The 23,328-nt window shown below is 41.0% G+C and overlaps 1 protein-coding gene and 1 non-coding gene across 2 annotated transcripts; one reads left to right on the plus strand and one right to left on the minus strand.

Annotated features, from left to right (window-relative positions):
- Positions 1-2,786: 2,786 nt before the first annotated feature.
- LOC112253403 (opsin-3) lies at positions 2,787-22,289 on the plus strand. Its single transcript, XM_024425383.2, has 4 exons — positions 2,787-3,413; positions 7,783-8,102; positions 15,197-15,448; positions 20,829-22,289. The coding sequence occupies exons 1-4, from the start codon at positions 3,095-3,097 to the stop codon at positions 21,096-21,098; spliced, it is 1,161 nt and encodes a 386-aa protein (XP_024281151.1). The 5' UTR covers positions 2,787-3,094; the 3' UTR covers positions 21,099-22,289.
- LOC112253587 lies at positions 10,083-10,135 on the minus strand. Its single transcript, XR_002954028.1, has one exon. It is a non-coding gene; the product is annotated as a U7 small nuclear RNA (small nuclear RNA).
- Positions 22,290-23,328: the final 1,039 nt, after the last annotated feature.

A 23,328-nucleotide genomic window follows, 5' to 3' on the forward strand; every position in this document is an offset into this window, starting at 1 on the left:
CTTCCCAAGTTAAAACATTAGTAATTGTGTTGTTTAAAAATGAATATGAACTTATTTTCTTGGCATTATTCGAGGTCTGACAACATTGTATATTTTTGTTATTCTGACCAGTTGTCATTTTCTGCAAATAAATGCTCTAAATTACCTTTTTTTTTTGCAATTTGGGAGAAATGTTGTCAGTTTATAGAATAAAACAACAAATGTTTTTTACCCAAACATACCTATAAATAGTAAAACCAGATAAACTGATAATTTTGCAGTGGTCTCTTAATTTTTTTTCCAGAGCTGTATATAATATATAATATATGTAATCTATTGTTATAAAGAGTTTTTTTAAAGGCTAATAAGCCTGGTATAACCACTCATAGAGGGTTCTAGGAAGAACACTTCAAAGATAAAAGGTTCTAAATAGAAACCTTCATAGAAAATTCTAGGAAGAACCTTGAGATAATAAAATAGTTATTGGTAGAACCATTTATAGAGGGTTCTAGGATCAACTCTTTACAGAGGGTTCTATGAAGAACCATTCATAGATGGTTCTAGGTAGAACCCTTTGGAAAGGGTTCTACCTAGCACCAAAAGGGTTCCTCTATGGAGACAAGCCAAAGAAACCTATATGGTTCTACTTCACACCTTTTTTTCTAAGAGTGCACAGGAGCCTATGTAGACCTACCCCATATATGACATTTGTGAAAGAAAATGTGTATTCATTGAATTCCAGACTGGGAACACAGATATTGTCAGACCTATTCATGAGGCCATATTGCTTTATTTTATTCAAAAGTTCATTTTGAGATGGTTAAGGCATGCAATCACGTGTTGCTCTTTTACAGTTAAACACAAAAGAGCAAGAACTGTCTGCAATGGTAAAAGGTCATTTGATTATTGAGGAAGTTGGAATGGGTGTAAAGTAACAGAGGCTTTAGGATTGTGGAAGATGCATGCAACATCAGTCAGGCAAGGAAGAGTCTTAATAAGATCCCCCCCTTAAGACAGAGGAGCCTGGAGTGAAATGGCATGTTGTGTCGTGGGAGATAAACAGTCACAAATGAGTCACATCGTCTAAGGAGGACAGGCTAATCCTGTCTGTCACACAGCCAAAGTCACTGCACGGACCAGGAGCAGGAAGAGGAGAATAAGGAAGCAAGCTCTCTTAATTGACTCCGAGCTTATATCAATAACATGCACATTTCTCCTTCCTAAATGTTTGTTTGTACTCGTGTAACAAGAGTAATATGCTTCAGTAACTGACAGTGAACGCTGAAGAGAAGTGAGCGGACACAGTTCGGACAATAGTTACATTAAGGTTCATGTGGAGAGGGTTTGACTGAGTGACACAAAGGTAAACATCACCAACATCCCTGCCCAGCAGAAAGCACAGAGATAACAGACAGCACTTTAGCCAACAGCAAGCCAGCACTGTGTTGCATCATCAGGAGGTGATGTGAGGGGACATGAGGGCATACTAGTGATGGCTAGTGGACAGTTAAGGTTGACAGTTGAGTGGACAGTTGAGGTGGACAGTCGAGGTTGAGTGTGATGTCCACAGGCGAGAATGCTGCATTAAAGGGAAAGGAGGATACCTAGTCAGTTGTACAACCGACTAGGTATCCCTTCAACTGAAGCATGCCTTCAACTGAAATGTGCCTTCCGCATTTAACCCAACCCCTCATTATATAACCCCACGAAGGCAATGCTTCTGCTGGGAAAGAAATTACAAAAGAGGAGCCTGCTGATGTGTGTGGAAGAGGGGCTACAGACATGTTTGTGTGGAGTCAAGCCTTTTGGGAAAGCACTGAAACTCTGTGATGTCAATCATTTTAGAGCGAGGGGGAGCGCGTGTGAGGAAGAGAGTACTGTACTCGGCAAAGGATTAAGGTCGAAAAGAGAGGAAATGGACAAGTGGAGTCTTAAATCTCCCTCTCTAACTTTAAGCATCAGCTGTCTGAGCAGCTTACTGATCACTGTACCTGTACACAGCCAATCTGTAAATATCACACCCAACTACCTCATCCCCATATTATTACTTACCCTCTTGCTATTTTGCACCCCAGTATCTCTACTTGCACATCATCATCTGCACATCTATCACTCCAGTATTAATGCTAAATTGTAATTATTTTTTTGCCTCTAGGGCCTTTTTATTGCCTACCTCCCTACTCTTCACATTTGCACACACTGTACATAGATTTTTCGATTTTTCTTCTATGTTCTGTTGTTGACTGTACGTTTGTTTATGTGTAACTGTGTGGTTGTTTTTGTCGAACTGCCTTGCTTTATCTTGGCCAGGTCGCAGTTGTAAATGAGAACTTGTTCTCAACTGGCCAATTAAACATGTACCTAAAAGCAGGTACCATAGCAATCTTTAGAACGCCTAGTTTTTTTTTTAAGAAGCTGTGGGTCACAAGGGTGAGAGGAAATTCTTCGACGTGTCTGAAAGCACAGCAAGACTGAAAAGCAAGCCACCTTCAAGCTTCTAGCCTAATAATATGAATGGACTGGCTTCCATCCAACAGATCTGGAAAAAAAATATTATTATTGATAATCTCCTGAACTTGCATTCAGTAGGACATCCGCTGGCCGTGGCATTTATACAGCCCTTAAATTTCCCTTGAATGAAGAGAATGAATGTGCATCTTGTGGTTTGCTGTTATGATGAAGCTCAATTTCATTTCTGAAATTCCCATCAGGGAGCTCTAGACTATTCAAGCAAACCTCATGCACTTATCAACATGTTTGTGAAACGAAAAGGCAAAGTTTTATGAAACAATATGGCAACACACAGTAGTCGCATGCACTGTGTGTACGGTGTGCGTCATTACGGGTAAGCCAACTTTACCAGTCAGGGAGTACAGTAGGTCTACAGTGGCTGTCAACTAATTAACGTGATGGATGACGACTGCGGGAGATCTAACTGCGCGAGAAATACATTTGAGATAGCCAACCATCCTCAGGAGAATAGCCCTAATTTCTCCAAAGAGATGTCGCAGGTTTAACTCGTTTAGATCCGCGTCAGTAATCCAACTGCGGCGCAGATCTTCCCTCCTCACCACACTAGACAGGTGAACGAAAGCAGCACAATGTTATCCAAGCAATGAATCCTGCGAATTTCACTAGAACTGGAAGGAAAACAGAAGAATATATATTTGCGGTTGGTACTTACAAACTCCTTGCCTTTGCTATCGGAACAATTGGAGTCTTCGGATTTTGCAACAATATTATTGTCATCATGCTGTACTACAGATTCAAGAGACTCCGGACGCCCACAAATTTGTTAATAGTAAACATAAGTATAAGTGACTTGTTGGTGTCTGTCCTTGGAATTAACTTTACGTTTGTTTCGTGCATCAAAGGCGGATGGGACTGGAACGCGGCAACATGCGTCTGGGACGGATTCAGCAACAGCTTATTTGGTCAGTATCTGAGCTTCTGTGCTTTGGGTGTCTCACCTAGATTCACACATTAATCTAAAATACAATTTTAAAAGATTTCAACTTATTTAAATATGCCGAATCCAATATGTTTTTTTTGTGGCAGCCTTTTCATTTAATTTGTGTTTCCATGATTGTGTATTTCAGATTAGTCTTTGGTGTATTACATTTTCAGAACTCTGTGATCCTTATATAGTCTATTTCGTATGTTGCACGGGACATTTACTACCCATCTTATTCTAAGGAAGAACTGTTTAGCCCACTTTCTCCCTATTTATGAAACCAGTATTTCTATGGTTGTGGATGTTTATGAATGCCATTGCCGCTCTGGGGATCAAGCTGGTTCGTGTCAAGGACACCTCGGGAAATACCCGTGTAATTCTATCCCGATCTGTGTCTGCCTCCCCTTTTACACACTGGAAAATATGGATGATTTTGACAAGTGGCTAGTTTTCTACACTGTAATCATTGTACATACAGTTGAAGTCGGAAGTTTACATACACCTTAGCCAAATACATTTAAACTCGCAATTCCTGACATTTAATCCGAGTAAAAATTCACTGTTTTAGGTCAGTTAGGATCACCCCTTTATTTTAAGAATGTGAAATGTCAGAATAATAGTAGAGAATGATTTATTTCAGGGTTTTTTTTTCATCACATTCCCAGTGGGTCAGAAGTTTACATACACTCAATTAGTATTTGGTAGCATTGCCTTTAAATTGTTTAACTTGGGTCAAAGGTTTTGGGTAGCCTTCCACAAGCTTCCCACAATAAGTTGGGTGAATTTTGACCCATTCCTCCTGACAGAGCTGGTGTAACTGAGGCCTCCTTGCTCATACACACTTTTTCAGTTCTGCCCACACATTTTCTATAGGATTGAGGTCAGGGCTTTGTGATGGCCACTCCAATACCTTGACTTTGTTGTCCTTAAGCCATTTTGCCACAACTTTAGAAGTATGCTTGGGGTCATTGTCCATTTGGAAGACCTATTTGCAACCAAGCTTTAACTTCCTGACTGATGTCAAGAGATGTTGCTTCAATATATCCACGTAATTTTCCTGCCTCATGATGCCATCTATTTTGTGAAGTGTACTAGTCCGTCCTGCAGCAAAGCACCCCGATAACATGATGCTGCCACCTCCGTGCGTCACGGATGGGATGGTGTTTTTCGGCTTGCAAGCCTCCCCCTTTTTCCTCCAAACATAACGATGGTCCTTATGGCCAAACAGTTCTATTTTGTTTCATCAGACCAGAGGACATTTCTCCAAAAAGTACAATCTTTGTCCCCATGCGCTGTTGCAACTGTAGTGGCTTTTTTATGGCGGTTTTTGAGCAGTGACTTCTTCCTTGCTGAGCGGCCTTTCGGGTTATGACGCTATAGGACTCGTTTTACTGTGGATATAGATACTTTTGTACCTGTTTCCTCCAGCATCTTCACAAGGTCCTTTGCTGTTGTTCTGTGTTTGATTCGCACTTTTCGAACCAAAGTACGTTCATCTCTAGGAGACAGAACACGTCTCCTTCCTGAGCGGTATGATGGCTGCGTGGTCCCATGGTGTTTATACTTGCATACTATTGTTTGTACAGATGAACGTGGTACTTTCAGGCGTTTGGAAATTGCTCCCAAAGATGAACCAGACTTGTGGAGGTCTACAATTTATTTTCTGAGGTCTTGGTTGATTTCTTTTGATTTTCCCATGATGTCAAGCAGAGAGACACAGAGTTTGAAGGTAGGCCTTGAAATACATCCACAGGTACACCTCCAATTGACTCAAATGATGCCAAATAGCCTATCAGAAGCTTCTAAAGCCATGACATCGTTTTCTGTAATTTTCCAAGCTGTTTAAAGGCACAGTCAACTTAGTGTAGGTAAACTTCTGACCCACTTCTGACCCACTGGAATTGTGATACAGTGAAATAATTTGTCTGTTAACAATAGTTGGTAAAAATGACTTTTGTCATGCAGAAAGTAGAAGTCCTAACCGACTTGCCAAAACTATAGTTTGTTAACAAGAAATTTGTGGAGTAGTTGAAAAACGAGTTTTAATGACTCCAACCTAACTGTATGTAAACTTACGACTTCAACTGTATATCCGTTTCATGGGTAGACTGTTTGTATCAATTCCAGGAGTTGATTTAAATTGCTGATTGTGCCTTTAGTGCATGTTAAATACACTATATATACAAAAGTATGTGGACACCCCTTGAAATTAGTGGATTTGGCTGTTTCAGCCACACCCATTGCTGATAGGTGTATAAAATCCAGGACACAGCCATGTAATCTACATAAACAAAATTGGCAGTAACTGTAACTGCTGTTATTGTGAAGTGGAAACGTCTAGGAGCAACAACGGTTCAGCCGCAAAGTGGTAGGCCACACAAGCTCACCGAACCGGACCGCCGGGTGCTGCACATAAAAATTGTCTGTCCTCAGTTGTAACACTCACTATGTTGCTTCCAAGCTGCCTCTGGAAGCAACATCAGCAGAATAACTGTTCGTCGGGAGCTTCATGAAATGTTTTCTGGACTGATAAATCACGCCTCACCATCTGGCCATCGTCCGATAGACGAATTTTGGGTTTGGCGGCAACATATCCATGTTTTTTGTCAAAATGATTCAAGCTTAGTAAATTTGAATGCTCAACACCTCGGTTAAGTTTTGAAGAAAGCCACCTGGTCAAAGTATTTTGTGTTTATCTTTAATTTTGTTCATGGGGTTTTGTAATTGTGGTGTGTTTGTCAGAAGCAAAAAGTGGTTCTCAATCAGAGGCAGGTGCTTACGTTGTCTTAAGTTTTCAGTTTGTCGTGGGTGAAGACTATGGCAGGGTCTTTTCATTACGTTTAAAACGTTTTGTTTAATAAATTTTGCCAGTTTGTCACTCTCCTTTTGCTCCTTTCTAAACTTTTGCCTGTAATTTGCTCCTTTCATATTTCTTTTGATCCTTTAGGACCTGGTGGTAACAAGCACACCCATAACATGATGTTGCCACCACATTACTGATCTTATTATGCTGAGTGTGCGAAACATTAAGAACGCTTTCCTACTTTTGAGTTGTTTCTCCGTTGTATCCTATGGAGGATTATTGATATCGATAATAAACAGGTTGATATAAAAAATATATTTTTATTTTTGATATCAAAAATGCAATAAATAGATGTTTAAATGGCTACCCATACAGTTCAGGTTCTTTTTTTCTGACCCATTTCAGCTATATAATTATCGTCGTTGAGGGCTTAGGGCGAGCGAGATAAATAATTGTGCAATCACATAACTGTCTCTTCCCTATTTATTATAGGAATCATCACTTATTAATGAAGAGGTCTGCTAATGAGGTGGTTAGTGCAACCTTCACGGCCTCTGCGCTCTCTCCCTCTCTCTTTCTCAGTATCTCTCTCTCTCCCAGGCACATGTAACCTACTGTAGGCTAAGTGCAATATTGTCCAATATAATTATATGGGGGACTTTTCTCAGCTGTCCAATGTCTTCATAAATTGTAAACTATTTACATTTTTTTATATTTTTAATCGTGTTATTTGTTGCCTCCAAAAATAAACGGGTCACTCTCGTAGGATGGATGGGGGTGGTAATTTGACTTCGATGGCCGCATTGCAGCTCACTATAGTACAAGTTTGAAGAGACACTGAAGAAGATGCTGGTTAAATATAACAATGAATGATGATTAGCACACAGACGCACTAAAAAAAGCCCCTCAGAAAGAGATGAATGGCACAGAGTATTGATACCACGTTAATCTACTACAGCATGTGAAACAACTCTCACGTTCTTCAACAGTCTAAATTTGGATGACGAGCTCAGGACATCCTGCACCTGTTACACCCATTGTACTCGTGCAGTGTGGTCCTGTCAGTTCGATCTGTACAGACATGTTATGTATTGGTTGTGTTATAGTGTGCGGTGACACTCTGTGCTTGAACAGCTCCCCTTTATATTGCAACACGTCTGTGCCGCAACACTTGGTGTTGATTGGGCCAAATGTCTGGCAAAAGTCATTGCTGTGCAATGGAGAAATTGAATGTGACCAAATGTGTTTTATGGAAATTGTTGAAGGTAGAATGTGTGATTTGATCAAAAATGATGTGGCCGTGTGTGTGTTGACAGAATCAAATGCACAAACCACAGGACACCTCTCTATTATCGTGATTGATTGCTAAGAGGATATTTAAGATTATCTATTATATGTTGGGAAGATATTGATGAGGACTGAGTAATAACTGTAATAACAGTGTAATAACCAATTGCTGTACTAATCAGGGCCTACATATAGATATTGCATAACCCAGATTCGGTAGTCATTACTCAGCATCATCACCCATCTCCCTCCCTTCCAGGCATCGTGTCCATCATGAGTCTCTCAGCTCTGGCCTACGAGCGCTACATCCGGGTGGTCTATGCTCAGGTGGTGGACTTCCCCTGGGCCTGGAGGTGCATCACCCACATCTGGCTCTACTCCCTGGCCTGGACAGGGGCCCCTCTCCTGGGTTGGAATCGTTACACCCTGGAAATCCACCAGTTAGGCTGCTCCCTGGACTGGACATCCAAGGACCCTATCGATGCCTCCTTCATTCTCCTCTTCCTCCTGGCCTGCTTCTTTGTCCCTGTGGGCATTATGATTTACTGCTACATGAACATTCTCTACACGGTGCGAATGGTAAGAAGAAGGGCGAGACAGTCTCGCTCGTCTCTCCCTCCCATTTTCTTCTGTTGCTTCATGTTTACGTCAGTGTGGTTTTATGTCGATCATCTTTTAACGTAAAGGTCCAATGCAGCCATTTTTATCTCAATATCAAATCATTTCTGGGTAACAATTATGTACCTTGTGATTGTTTTTTTTGGTCTATTAACTAATTTACCACCTGGTGATGTCACAAGGCAGGCCAAAACTCCATCCCACTAAAACAGGCTGAAATTGTAGGCGGTCTTTTCAAACTTATGCTAAAAGGGCATTATCATCATTTCCACAATTTCACAGTATTATTACTACCTCATAGTGTGGAAATACATATAGATATAACAAGGGAAAACTTGTTTTTGACTGAAAAAGAGTTCCAAACCTCTGCCAATAACAGCTAGTTTTCAGTTTTCCCCTCCCCACTCAGACCACTCCCAGATAGTCTTAGCAACATTTTTGCTCGAGAAATTGCTATTTGCTAAGATGGTTTTTTTGCTATTTTTTGACCACTTTAATTGAAAACAATCACAGTAAAGTACTTAATTGGTACCCAGAAATGATTTGATAAGGAGATCAAAATGGCTGCAATGGACCTTTAACTAATTTACCACCTGGTGATGTCAACACGCAGGCCAAAAGTATTTTCAAACAGCACTTACGCTAAAAGGGCATTATCATCATTTCCACAATTTCACAGTATTATTAACCTCATAGTGTGGAAATATATATAAAACACAGGAAATCACGTTTTTGACTGCACAGGGCCTTTAAAGAGCTCAAGAGTAAATAAATAAATCAAATTGAAAAAATCAGACCAAGTCCAGAGTAAGGCTGATAAAGTGAACTGAACTGAACCAAACTAATCATAGACGCGAATGCCTAATACAGGATAAAGAAAAACCTTTCCTCCTAAGGACATTTTCTATGCAGGTTGATAATTATTGTCATGGCTCTTGCCCTGGAGGCAGAACTTAGTGATTTCCGCAAGATGGGCCAGCTGCAAAGTCAAAATTTGCTATATCGTAAAAAAAATCCTGAAAACAAAAATGACATTTTTGGTCTTAATATAAGTTTAGATTTAGGCAGTAGAGATAGCAGTGTGGTTAAGGTTAGGGTTAAGGTTAGAGTTAGGTTTAAAATCAGATGTTATTACTTTGTGGCAGTGCCAGCTATTACTTTGTGGCAGTGCTGCCTCCAGGGCAAGATTCATGACAATAAATGCCCATCTGCATTTTCTCTGCGAAGTACAAACTTTCATGGACATTTTTGTTCCATTATCACACGGAATGACCACCACTTGATCTTTTTCCTTTTATCTTTCACTTACCTTTCTAAATATATCTAAATTTCCTCCATTCTTCCTTCCTCCTTCCTCACTCTTAAGTGCTTCAAATCATCCTGATGTACCACTTTACGACCCTGCATAGAGGGTTACCTATGAGGATTATAGGGGTTAAAGTGGGTTCACTCAGCAGTGGACCGCACGGTTACTATGGAGAGTACAGTATGGTGTGGGGAGCTGTGTGCGTTTTTGCGCACATGCTTGTGTGTGTGTGTGTGTGTGTGTGTGTGTGTGTGCGTGCGTGCGTGCTTGTGTGTGCATAAACTAATCTGATAAAATACTATAGTATACACTGTTGTGTTTTTACAGACTTTACTGTACTATTCACTGTAGTGTTTTTGCGGACTAAAGTTAGCAAAAACACTAGTACTTACTATAGTATTTACTGTAGTATACTGTAGTATTTACAGTTAACTGTAGTATAAATACTGTAGTAACATAACTATAGTATATCCTATAGTAATTCATGTAGTGTTTTTGCAGATTGTCGTATACTGTAGTATTTTCTGTAGTTTTTTTGTGGACTGTAGTATTATGTAGTATTTTTGTATTGTTTTTGTGACATTACTGTAGTATTTATTCAATTGTTTTAGTTTTATTATCTTTGACATAGAAGTGGAGGCTTTCTGCTTCCGGAAACCTACTGGAGAAATACTAAAAGAGCACATTTTTCCATAACCTGTAGGTAAGACTGAGGTCTGAACGGAGAGCTCAGAGCTTCTGCTCTTTTCTATAACCTGTAGTAAAGTAAGTAAAGAGACTTGTAGGCTTGTAGGTTGACCTCAGGGCTTCTGCTCTTTTCTATAACCTGTAGTAAAGTAAGTAAAGAGACTTGTAGACTTGTAGGGAGACCTCAGGGCTTCTGCTCTTTTCTATAACCTGTAGTAAAGTAAGTAAAGAGACTTGTAGACTTGTAGGGAGACCTCAGGGCTTCTGCCCTTTTCTACCGCTCTTCTCAGTGTGTCTATCCAGTCGAGGTTTGGTAAGGGGGAGGGATGTTGGAGTTGTCTTTTTGTCTTCTGCTACTTGATTTTAATGAAAACAAGCTTCCTTGGATAATTAAATGTAAAGAAGAAAAATAAAGAAGACAAATAAAAAGAGGAGGGGGGATGGTGGGTAGGGGATAAGAATCCGGTATAGGGTAAGGTTTAGGGGGTAGGGTTGGGAATCAGATACGGACCCGGTTTAGGATAAGGGTTTGAGTTGGGAGTGGGATTTAATATCTTTATTAGAAAAAAAGAAGAAAAATAGGGGATGGAAACTTGCTCTTCAGGTCACTTGGAGAGTGTGGTGCTTTGTGATTGTGGGTAGTTGGTTGAGGATGTTGATCGTGTTTCCATCTTCCAACAGGAGTTGGCAGAGAGGATTACACACAGTTCTCAACCCTGTAGGGAACACAATATATGGTCTGTACTTGGAATGCATATTTCTCACTCATGGGTGGCACAAATTGCCACATGGGGGAGGGGAATGGGCAGGGTATATGCAAATTAAATACTGTACTTAGTGTAGTGTTTTGCAGACTGTAGTGTTTTTGTGGACATTACTGTAGTATTTACTACAGTGCTTTTTTTGCAGATAATACTCTGGTATTTAATATAGAACAGTATTCTACAGTATATTACAACATTCTATAGTTAGTACTACACATGATAGAGGGATACTACAGTGTGGAGTATAGTATTCTACAGTCTTCTACAGTTTACTCTAAAGTAAAATAAATGAATGTGGGTGTAGTCAATTCACCCGGATGTTTAACGGTATCTGTGCAACGGCTTGGCACTGCTGCCTCCACTGTGCCTGTCTTTGCTTCTTTAAGTATTTACAACATTTAAGGAAGTAAGCCATTACTTTCTGCACAGCACCGATCGCTGCAGCTGTACGTAGTCCATCTGTAAATAGCCCACCCAATCTACCTACCTCATCCCCATATTGTTTTTATTTACTTTTCTGTTCTTTTGTACACCAGTATCTCTACTTGCACATCATCATCTGCTCATTTATCACTACAGTGTTAATTTGATAAATTGTATTTTCTTTGCTACTATGGCATATTTATTGCCTTACCTCCCCACACCATTTGCACACACTGTATATAGACTTTCCTTTTTTCTATTGCGTTATTGAATGTATGCTTGTTTTTTCCATGTTTGTGTCGCACTGCTTTGCTTTATCTTGGCCCAGGTCACAGTTGTAAATGAGAACTTGTTCTCAACTAGTTTACCTGGTTAAATAAAGCTGAAATAAAACAAATAAACAGCCCCAGGTCTCGAAGACATCAAAGCTTCCCTCAACCACTGAAGATCTGCCCTTCCCCTGCCCATGTTTGTTGAGGGTGCTCTGAGAACCCTTGAGAAACTCAGCATGAACCTCTGACTCAACATTATAGGGAAACCTCAGTGAACTGCAGTCTTAGAGAATGCTGATTACTACTGGGCTTCGTAAGACCATCAAAGAGAGGTTTCTAAATTTGCACTCTCTGGAGTATTGTATCCTTCTCAAGAGAAAAACTTTGGCGAGCTTTAAAAGACTGTTATGTGAGAACTCTTCATAAATTATGCCCCAATCAAAGTTTCCATGACTATCAATGTCAGGAAGTGGGGCCAAGTCAGTTAGTGGTCCATAATTGATTAACAATTATATTGGGTAGTAAGGAGTGACTGACTGACTGACTGACTCATTTAATTGGTCTACCAAGACCAAATACTTTTTTCGATAGAGCAGTTTCAATCCGTTTAGACATTTTCTGACCATTGCCATTCAGACCATTTAGCGGTGACTCAGGAATCTCTGCTCTCCCTGTCTGGTCTGTCTATTACTGCACAGATTCTCTATGCCCATGCTGATGCATAACCAAAGGTCAATGTTCTGTTATGCCCACCTGAGACTCAGATATTCAGTTCAGATTAAACGTTTTTGTGTGTGCCTAGGCCTACATACAGGTAAGACAATACAGTATACACAACAAAGACAAAAATAAAAGCTATCAAGTAACAACAAGGCTGACTTCCAATACCTACATCAAGTTCAAAGCAATTGGCAAACTAAAAAGCTGACCGGAAAATATAAACAATGACAGCCTATCTCAACAGATACATCTGCATGATTCATTTAAATAAAAGGCATAGATTAAAGGTAGGTTGATTCTTACAATCAACAAGGACGCGTGACAAACAAAGCAAACTCGACCAAACAATGTCAAAATGAGGAAGTAGCCTCCAAATGAAATTTTAGGGATTTAATTAGAAATAAAACAAAATAGGGGATTTTTTTGGAAACTTGCTCTTCAGGATACTGGGAGGGCATGGTGATTTGTGATTGCAGGTAGGTGGTTGAAGATGTTGTTTGTGTTTGTGTTTCCATTGCTTACAGGAGTGGGCAGAAAGGATTACGCACAGGTCTCTGTAGGGAGCACAATATATGGTCTTATTGGTGGCACGAATTGCGACATGGGGGAGAGGAATGGGCAGGGTATATGCAAATGAAATACCGTAGTTAAATAAGTATAGTGTTTTTGCAGACTAGTGTTTTTGCAGACATACCTGTAATATTTACTACAAGTGCTTTTTTTTGCGGCTAATACTTGGTGTATTTACTTTAGTATTCTATAGTATATTACAACATTCTATAGACATTCTTAGACATTTTCTGAACATTTTTATTTTTTTTAACCTTTATTTAACTAGGCAAGTCAGTTAAGAACAAATTCTTATTTTCAATGATGGCCTAGGAACAGTGGGTTAACTGCCTGTTCAGGGGCAGAACGACACGTGTACCTTGTCAGCTCGGAGGTTTGAACTTGCAACGCTCTAACCACTAGGCTACCCTGCCGCCCCAACTAACAGCCATTCAGACTGTTAGTGGTGACTCAGTAATCTCTGCTCTCCCTGTTTGGAAGACGGTGTCCCCTCTCTCTGGTCAGTCTCACTGTTAGAAAGGAAGGGGAAAGCAGGGACCGTGAGAGGCGGACCCTCTGTTGCTCTCTCCCTCCGCTGAGACTAATGCCTTTTCAAAATAACTGGGAACTCGAAAATCTCCAGCTTCCGACTTAAGTGCTTTCAAGACAACTGGGATCTTGTTAAAAAAAATTAGTTTTGAACGTTTATCCAACTCAGAATTCCAAGTTGGAAACTCGAGCATCTTTCTAGACTTTCCGACCTCAAGATCACTGACGTCATGATTTAACTTCGGTTCTTTTCTGATTTCCCAGTTGTCTTGAAAGCACCATGACCATCAGATGCAGATACCATCAGTCCAGTAAAAATAACATTTTTAATTATTTCAATTTATGGTCCCCAGTGCCTCGCAAGTGCTACACCAACGGATTTATTCTGTTATCAAAGCTCAAGTTTTTAATATAGTATGGTCTGAGAATAACAATATTGGCAGGAGAGGGATATAGCCAATATCCTGTGATAATGGCCTACTACCCAAACACCTTTTTACCCTTATTTTACCTGGTAAGTTGACTGAGAACACATTCTCAGCAACAACCTGGGGGATAGTTACAGGGGAGAGGAAGGGGGATGAATGAGCCAATTGGAACCTGGGTATCATTAGGTGGCCATGATGGTATGAGGGCCAGATTTGGAATTTAGCCAGGACACTGGGGTTTACACCCCTACTTTTATGATAAGTGCCATGGGATCTTTAGAGACCACAGAGAGCCTGGTCACCCATTTAACATCCCATCCAAAAGACAGCACCCTACACAGGGCAATGTCCCCAATCACTGCCTTGGGGGATTGGGATATTTTTTTTAGACCTGATGATAGAGTGCCTCATACTGGCCCTCCAACACCACTTCCAGCAGCACCTGGTCTCCCATCCAACCCTGCTTAGCTTCAGAGGCAAGTCAGCAGTGGGATACAGGGTGGTACATCATACAGGGTGGTACATCATTCCCACAGAACTGTTTTTATTAGGTTCATGTTACAATGTTTAAGTCATGTTTTAAGTCATACCCCTAATCTTACCTCATTCGCACACTGTATGTAGATTTTTTTCTAATGTGTTATTGACTGTACGTTTGTTTATTCCATGTGTAACTCTGTGTTGTTGTTTGTCTCTCACTGCTTTGCTTTATCTTGGCCAGGTCGCAGTTGTCACGTCCTGACCATAGAGAGCCCTAGGGGTTCTCTATGGGATTTTAGGTCAGGGCGTGACTCGGGGTGTTCTAGTCGTTTTATTTCTATGTGGGTGTTTTGGTGTGGTTCCCAATTAGAGGCAGCTGATTATCGTTGTCTCTAATTGGGGATCATACTTAAGGTGTCCATGTTCCCACCTGCATTGTGGGATATTGTTTTGTGTATGTTGCACCACTGTTGTCACGTTTTGTTGTTGGTTTATTTATTTTTTGAAAGCGTCACTACAAATAACGATGTGGAACTCAACACACGCTGCGGCTTGGTCCATCCATTATCACGACCGTGACAGCAGTTGTAAATGAGAACTTGTTCTCAACTGGCCTACATAATAAAATCTGAGCGGTAGATCTCGGCTTGCTTTTTGACTGTGAAAGTGATCTTAACCACTGGTTGTTGATCACTGGTCTATGTCATGGAAAGAGCAGGTGTTCTTAATGTTTTGTATACTCCGTTTATAACTATTAGTTCAGTGGAAGGGACATATAACTGCAATGGTTATACAGGATGTCCCAATTTGTTGACATATTTTAAAGAGACCATGTTGGTAAGTGATGATATTCTTTCTTATTGTCATTCCCTAACAGCTCCGCTCCATCCAGGACCTTCAGACAGTGCAGATCATTAAGATCCTGCGCTATGAGAAGAAGGTGGCTGTCATGTTCTTGCTGATGATCTCCTGTTTCCTGGTGTGCTGGACACCCTACGCCGTGGTGTCCATGATGGAGGCTTTTGGCAGGAAGAGCATGGTCACCCCCGCCATCGCTATCATCCCCTCCTTCTTCGCCAAATCCAGCACGGCCTATAACCCTCTCATCTACATGTTCATGAGCAGAAAGGTGAGGGGACCCCTGACACACCTATGCTGATAGAGGAAATGCTTGGAAACGAGCCCTTTTCCAAATTTAAAGGAAAATCACAGACCTCATTGATTTGGTTAAGCGCGCCCCCACCTAGTGGGAAAACATTTAAGCTGCCCCCCTCTTGACAGTGGAGAGATATGTTACAGTTTTAAAGTAATTTTCCTGCAATTCTACACATTTTTCCATGAGGCGTACAGAAATTGTTTCAGTTTTAAAGCCAATTAAAACAAATAAAACACATTATGCCATGGGGTGGAGAGACATTGCAGTTTTAAAACACATTTCATGCAATTCTACTCATTTTGACATGGGCAGAGATAACATTTAGCTGATTTAAAGCAAATTTCCTGCAATTCTATACATTTTGCCTTGGGTCAGAAAACTTTGCAGTTTTAATAAATCATGCCATGATTTATGCCATGTTCATATGATATCTGGGCGAGAGTGACCAACAAAATCAATGGGGCGCGTACCCTGCGTGCCAGTCAGTAATTTGGCATTCAAGGTTTAGATAGTTGGCTAGACTAAGGCTTTTGCTGTGACCGTATTACCACCACACCGGCAGTCACGAGTCATGAAGGCAGTCAAATTCCATATGACTGTTTAGTCAGGGTAATTAGGCTTCTCCAAGCTCTGATGATGCTGTTGGACATTAGTAGCCTACCAAACTTGTTAACTGCCTGGTACTCAGCACTCTATTGTCCATCAAATCACTCTGACATCAATGCAAATGTGTTTGAAAATCTAATCAAATACTTCATGAGAGCCAATGAGCTCTCATGATGGCCGCTAATAAAAAGAGTGATGGCCGCTAATAATAAGAGGAGGATTCTATTAGCTTTCTATAGGCTAGGCCTACTATATTTATTTCTCAACTTTCCTAATATTAAGCACATTGCTTATATTTACAACAGGAGAATAGCCTACCTGACTGGCATGAAAATAAACCGCGGGATAAGCGTCCTCCATGTATTTTTTCTCGCTGCCCATGTTTCGATACAGGTGCATGATAATGGTCCATTCTAAATCAAAGCAAATGTCATACATATATTATTTAGTATATGTAAAGACAAGATTAAATCAAGAATAGTCTGATGGGTGACTTATACTGTGGGGCAAAAAAGTATTTAGTCAGCCACCAATTGTGCAAGTTCTCCCACTTAAAAAGATGAGAGAGGCCTGTAATTTTCATCATAGGTACACTTCAACTATGACAGAAAAATGAGAAAAAATCCACTTTTGTTATTGACCAAATACTTATTTTCCACCATAATTTGCAAATAAATTCATAAAAAATCCTACAATGTGATTTTCTGGATTTGTTTTCTAATTTTATCTGTCATAGTTGAAGTGTACCTATGATAAAATATTACAGGCCTCTCTCATCTTCTTAAGTGGAAGAACTTGCACAATTGGTGGCTGACTAAATACTTTTTTTGCCCCACTGTATATTACCACTTGTGATTGATGCCCAGCGTAAGAAACAATGCCTTTTATTTGAGACTTGTTCGAATCATAGTCGAACACCTAGCCTATAGGCCTATATGTGTTAATAATGTTTATCACAACATAAGTGGCCAAATAACTTCTTAAAATTAAGAACATTAATCTGCTTTACTAAGGGTGTAGAGCCTAACGTGCGTGAGTTTCAACTTTGGAAGATAATTTTCACCATAAAAATGCAGCTTTATAATTAAAGCGTTACATGCATAATTGCATTTGTGGTCACTTTTGATCATGGTGTTTTCCGCGAATAGCCTACTACCATGAGCGCATTGCTGCACTTATAATGTGAAGAAATAGTATCAACATTTTAAGATAAACGTTTTGATCTGTTGTATCAGCCACATTGCATAAAACGTTTTTTGGGATGCTAGTGGTTGTATTCATTTGATCTATTGCATCCCACATCTGTCCCAGACTATGTTTGGAATATTTATTTATTGTACAGAATGGAATAGGTCGACTTTTGCTCTATGGGGGATTGTAGATTGACATAGGCTAGTGCTTTTGCTGTTTGTTAGGCCTACTCATCCTGTTGGCTGACCAAAAAGTAAATGTGGACAGTTCTTCCAATATGCACCTTGAAATTGGATAAATCCTCTTTTGGCTAGGCGTCCCGCTAGTGGGAAACTTCCGGTGAAACTGGACGGTGCGCAATTCAAATAAATAATCAGCAAAATTATGGATATTAAACTTTTATGTACATACAAGTGTCTTATATCGGTGGAATGCTTAAATTCTTGTTAATCTAACTCTACTGTCCGATTTACAGTAGGCTTTACAGTGATAGCATGCCATGTGGAAGTTTGAGGACAGCGCCACACATCAAAATATTTTTCCACCGGCACAGATTTCATAACTTCACAAATAGCGATTAAATATTCACTTTTTGAAAATCGTCCTCTGATTTGTCATCCAAAGGGTCCCAGCTATAACATGTAGTGTTGTTTTGTTAGATAAAATCCTTCTTTATATCCCAAAAAGTCTGTTTAGTTGGCACCATCGATTTGAGTAATCCACTCGTTCAACATGCCAAGATAGGAATCCAAAAACCTACCCCTGAACTTCGTTTCAACAAGACGAAATACATTTCTATTGAATCCTCAGATACCCTAATATGGAATTAGACTACACGGCTCAAAAAAATAAAGGGAACACTTAAACAACACAATGTAACTCCAAGTCAATCACACTTCTCTGAAATCAAACTGTGGTGGAAATTATAGGCAATTAGCAAGACACCCCCAATAAAGGAGTGGTTCTGCAGGTGGTGACCACAGACCACTTCTCAGTTCCTATGCTTCCTGGATGATGTTTTGGTCACTTTTGAATGCTGCCGGTGCTTTCACTCTAGTGGTAGCATGAGACGGAGTCTACAACCCACACAAGTGGCTCAGGTAGTGCAGCTCATCCAGGATGGCACATCAATGCGAGCTGTGGCAAGAAGGTTTGCTGTGTCTGTCAGCGTAGTGTCCAGAGCATGAAGGCGCTACCAGGAGACAGGCCAGTACATCAGGAGACTTGGAGGAGGCCGTAGGAGGGCAACAACCCAGCAGCAGGACCGCTACCTCTGCCTTTGTGCAAGGAGGAGCAGGAGGAGCACTGCCAGAGCCCTGCAAAATGACCTCCAGCAGGCCACAAATGTGTCTGCTCAAACGGTCAGAAACAGACTCCATGAGGGTGGTATGAGGGCCCGACGTCCACAGGTGGGGACGTCGGGCCCTCATTTCATTTGCCGGAGAACACCAAGATTGGCAAATTCGCCACTGGCGCCCTGTCCTCTTCACAGATGAAAGCAGGTTCACACTGAGCACATGTGACAGAACGTTCTGCTGCCTGCAACATCATCCAGCATGACCGGTTTGGCGGTGGGTCAGTCATGGTGTGGGGTGGCATTTCTTTGGGGGGCCGCACAGCCCTCCATGTGCTCGCCAGAGGTAGCCTGACTGCCGTTAGGTACCGAGATGAGATCCTCAGACCCCTTGTGAGACCATATGCTGGTGCAGTTGGCCCTGGGTTCCTCCTAATGCAAGACAGTGCTAGACCTCATGTGGCTGGAGTGTGTCAGCGGTTCCTGCAAGAGGAAGGCATTGATGCTATGGACTGGCCCGCCCGTTCCCCGGACCTGAATCCAATTGAGCACATCTGGGACATCATGTCTTGCTCCATCCACCAATGCCACGTTGCACCATAGACTGTCCAGGAGTTGGCGGATGCTTTAGTCCAGGTCTGGGAGGAGATCCCTCAGGAGACCATCCGCTACCTCATCAGGAGCATGCCCAGGCGTTGTAGGGAGGTCATACAGGCACGTGGAGGCCACACACACTACTGAGCCTCATTTTGACTTGTTTTACATCAAAGTTGGATCAGCCTGTAGTGTGGTTTTGCACTTTCATTTTGAGTGTGACTCCAAATCCAGACCTCCATGGGTTGATAAATTTGATTTCCATTATAATTTTTGTGTGATTTTGTTGTCAGCACATTCAACTATGTAAAGAAAAAAAGTATTTAATAAGATTATTTAATTCAGATCTAGGATGTGTTATTTTAGTGTTCCCTTTATTTTTTTGAGCAGTGTATACTATTTCATACGGAAAGAAGTATGTTCAATAGGAAAACAATATTAGCTGGTGCATGTCCTCTTCATCGTGTGCGCATACACACATTTCCAAGTAGTAGAACTCATTATTCTTACTCGTTTTAGAAGAAACAAGCCTGAAATCTTGAACATTGAGTGCTGACACTCAGTGGAAGCCATAGAAATTGCATACTGGGAGCTGGATGTAATTATTTCCCTGTGCTTTCCAATGTCAGGGCATAGGCTCTCAAAAAAAGAATTCCGGTTGGATTTTCTCCTACTATATCTATTGTGTTATACTCTCCTACATTATATTAACATTTCTACAAACTTCAAAGTGTTTTCTTTCCAATGGTACCAATTATATGCATATCCTGGCTTCAGATCCTGAGTAACAGGCAGTTTACTTTGGGTACGTTATTCAGACAGGAAGTGGAGAAAAAATGGGCCTAACCTTATGAAGAAGGACGCTCGCAGTTGTGTCCCCGATGTGTCGGTCTTCATTTGTAGCCTGTGAGAGAGATCCGATCACGTGACCGAGAGCCATGTGAGTGAGAGGGCTTCCGATTGCACAGAACACTCAGGTTGAAGGGCACAACGCAGCACTCCGGGCTGCAAAAGGCATTGATTTTTTAAGGGTGCATTACGGCCACAAAGGGATGCTGCCGTGAAATTCGAGGCATTATCAAGTGCTTGTCAAATTGTGAATGAGAGACTATTGGAGTGTGTACAGCCTGCTCAAAAAACAAGGCAGAGCTCATGCAATTCAAGTAAATGTTTTTCAAATCATCATTAGAATCTCATCATGCAGCCTTACAATGTATTACAAATCTAAAACATAGATCCCAACATTTGTAGAGCAACTAAAGTTACATTAAAACTCTAAATTAAGCACATAGGTGTACCTATTTCTTTGTTAACAGCTCAGCACAGAATAGCTGCATGTGCGCACTCCCTCAAATCGTTGAGACTATTTTATTCAGCTTTATTCAGCTGTATTCTTCATACTATAAAATAATATCAAATAATGCCATGGAATTATGAGCAGATAAGTACAGCCGCAAGACTAACGTACCTAGCAATCTAAAAATGTTTAGCTAACATAGGCTAATTGAGTGACTGTCAGTGACTGACGTAACGAGGAAAACTGCTAGTGCACAACCACATTTCGAAATGACACCCTGTATATTCTACTTTTCTGAGTCTCAACATTAAATTGAGACCCTGACTGAGTTCCTCTCTCTCTCTCTTCTCCTCCTCCTGTCCCTCTGGCAGTTCCGGCGCTGCTTGCTGCAGCTGCTGTGCTCCCAGCTCTCGTGGATTCAGAGCAGCATCAAGGACCGTCCCCTGGCCCGGAGCATCGAGCGGCCTATTCGCCCAATCGTCATGTCCCACCGAAGAGGCGGGGAACGACCAAAGAAGAGGGTGACCTTCAGCTCCTCCTCCATTGTCTTCATCATTGCCAGCAATGACGTGAACCACCTGGACAACATGTCCAAGAGCGGCAGTATGTCGTCAGAGGGCATCCAGGTGCGGCCGCTGTGACAGAGCATTATGGGTACTGTAGTACATCATGCTACACCCATGTCACTATGGGAACTGACTAGTCACTTCATATCACATGTTCCTCTGTAAACCTCAGAATTTCCTCTCATGAAACACAGAACCCAGAAGTTCCAAATCACCCTTCTGACACAAGACTATTGTTTTTCTTTTTAGCCTTTTCAAGATCCATCACTATAAACTGTAGAGACTTATTCCCAACCCTCTTTCACTGTGCATCAGAAGGAACCATCCCTTCCCTGTAACCGAATGATGTAGCTGTGAGTTTGTAACCTATTTCTCTTGTCTTGAACAGCCTTTGACATAGTCTCATGCTGAGCTGAGTGTTTTTAAACAGTACCTCCTGTGTCATAACGGAGGCCAGCAGTGTTAATGGAGAAAGTTATGTTGATTATTACTATTTCCCTGGTTGGCAGCACTATTGTGCTTAATGAACTTACAGGGAAAAGCCTTACAATATTGCAGCAGCATATTCTGCACAACACTCTCTCTACCTTTGTCACGTCCAGATACATTAAATATATCCTATATTCTGGGGTGAAAGTGGATTTCATTTCTTCCCGGTGCGAGGACCTCCTGTATGTGTGCACGCACTTCATTCTTTTTTTTTATGGGCCTATTTATAGAATTGCATATATAATCCCTATTAATTTAATAGGATCTCTATGGGCCTATTCATAGAATTGCATATATAATCCCTATTAATTTAATAGGATCTCTATGGGCCTAATAGTTCCGATTTTGTTGTTTAACTTTTCAAATGTATTAGCCTACCTTTTAATGTGGCATAAACACAACCAGTCATGATGTTTTCATCTGATTGTCAAACAATCACTTCAAAAGGTTAATGTAGGCTTCCTGTGCATGTTACCCAGGGACACGGCAGAACCATTTCTTTTGACGTGCGGTAAAAAATAGTTTATAACTTCCGACATTTGTTAGGCTATTTGTTAAGGGAATTTGTCTGTAATTAGATATATGCAGGTTGTCTTCTGTCATTACTTGACGCTCGTCTAGAATACTAAATAAAGCCTTGCTCACCAGAATAATGTCCTAAACTGATCAATGCATCATCAACAATATAGTTGATGTCTGTAAAGTTTCTCTATCATTTTTGCTTCTCTCATAGAGCAAGGGACCAGAGTGATATTCCATGCAACATTTCCAAATGACAGTTTGACCGATTTTTGCATGCATATTTTATGTGGTTGAAAATGAAATACTTTCATCCTCTACAGTATGTCCCTGAAATAAATTGCACGTTAGACTACACACTGTCCCTAAGCGCGCATTCGCATTTTCTCAAGATGCTGTTCCAGTGGCAAAATCAACATTTGGTCTATAATTCTACTGAGGGAAACATTAATATTAGTTAGAATTATAATAGGCTACGTGAGGCCTACAGTCAGTGTCCAGGACCTCACCCACTGGGCAAAAACTGGTTGAGTCCACAAATGTTTATTTATTTAACTAAGCAAGTCAGTTAATTCTTCAGGATCAGTGTGCCTTCCACGGGACGGTTGAGCTAATGTAGGCTAATGCGATTAGCATGAGGTTGTAAGTAACAAGACAGTTTCCCAGGACAGAGACATATCTGATATTTGCAGAAAGCTTAAATTCTTGTTAATCTAACTGCACTGTCCAATTTACAGTAGCTATTACAGTGAAATAATACCATGCTATTGTTTGAGGAGAGTGCAAAATTTTGAACACGAAAAGTTATTAATAAACAAATTAGGCACATTTGGGCAGTCGTCATACAAAAGTTTGAACATAAATACAATGGTTCATTGGATCAGTCTAAAACGTTGCACATACACTGATGCCATCTAGTGGCCAAAACAGCTCCATCTTGACTGCCAGCAGTTCTCGGTTGCCTACGTTGTAGGTCATCTCTGCAGGATTGAGACGATGGGACAGGAAGACAGCTTTTGGTCCTGGGCAGATCGCGGGGACAGGATGGCCCCCACTCCAACATCAGAATCATCAACCTCTACCACAAATTGATGGGATGGATCTGGATGGACGAGGATGGGTTTTGTGGTGAACCGATGCTTCAAGTCCACGAAGGCTCTGTCGACCGCTGGAGACCATGTGAACGGTACTTTGGGAGAGGTGAGTGCAGAGAGAGGGGCCGTCAGGGTACTGTAGCCCCGAATGAAACGGCAATAGAAGTTAGAGAACCCCTGGAAACGTTGTAACCGCACCCTGG

Source organism: Oncorhynchus tshawytscha, linkage group LG06 (genome assembly GCF_018296145.1).
Source record: "Oncorhynchus tshawytscha isolate Ot180627B linkage group LG06, Otsh_v2.0, whole genome shotgun sequence".
Classification (NCBI taxonomy): Eukaryota; Metazoa; Chordata; class Actinopteri; order Salmoniformes; family Salmonidae; genus Oncorhynchus; species Oncorhynchus tshawytscha.

Bases quoted from the DNA above. Each gene is read 5' to 3' on its own strand.
- LOC112253403 (XM_024425383.2), top strand. From the start codon at position 3,095: ATGAATCCTGCGAATTTCACTAGAACTGGAAGGAAAACAGAAGAATAT. The intron at 8,103-15,196 runs GTAAGAAGAAGG...ATTCCCTAACAG, and splicing joins TTCTCTACACGGTGCGAATG to CTCCGCTCCATCCAGGACCT. The intron at 15,449-20,828 runs GTGAGGGGACCC...TCCCTCTGGCAG, and splicing joins ACATGTTCATGAGCAGAAAG to TTCCGGCGCTGCTTGCTGCA.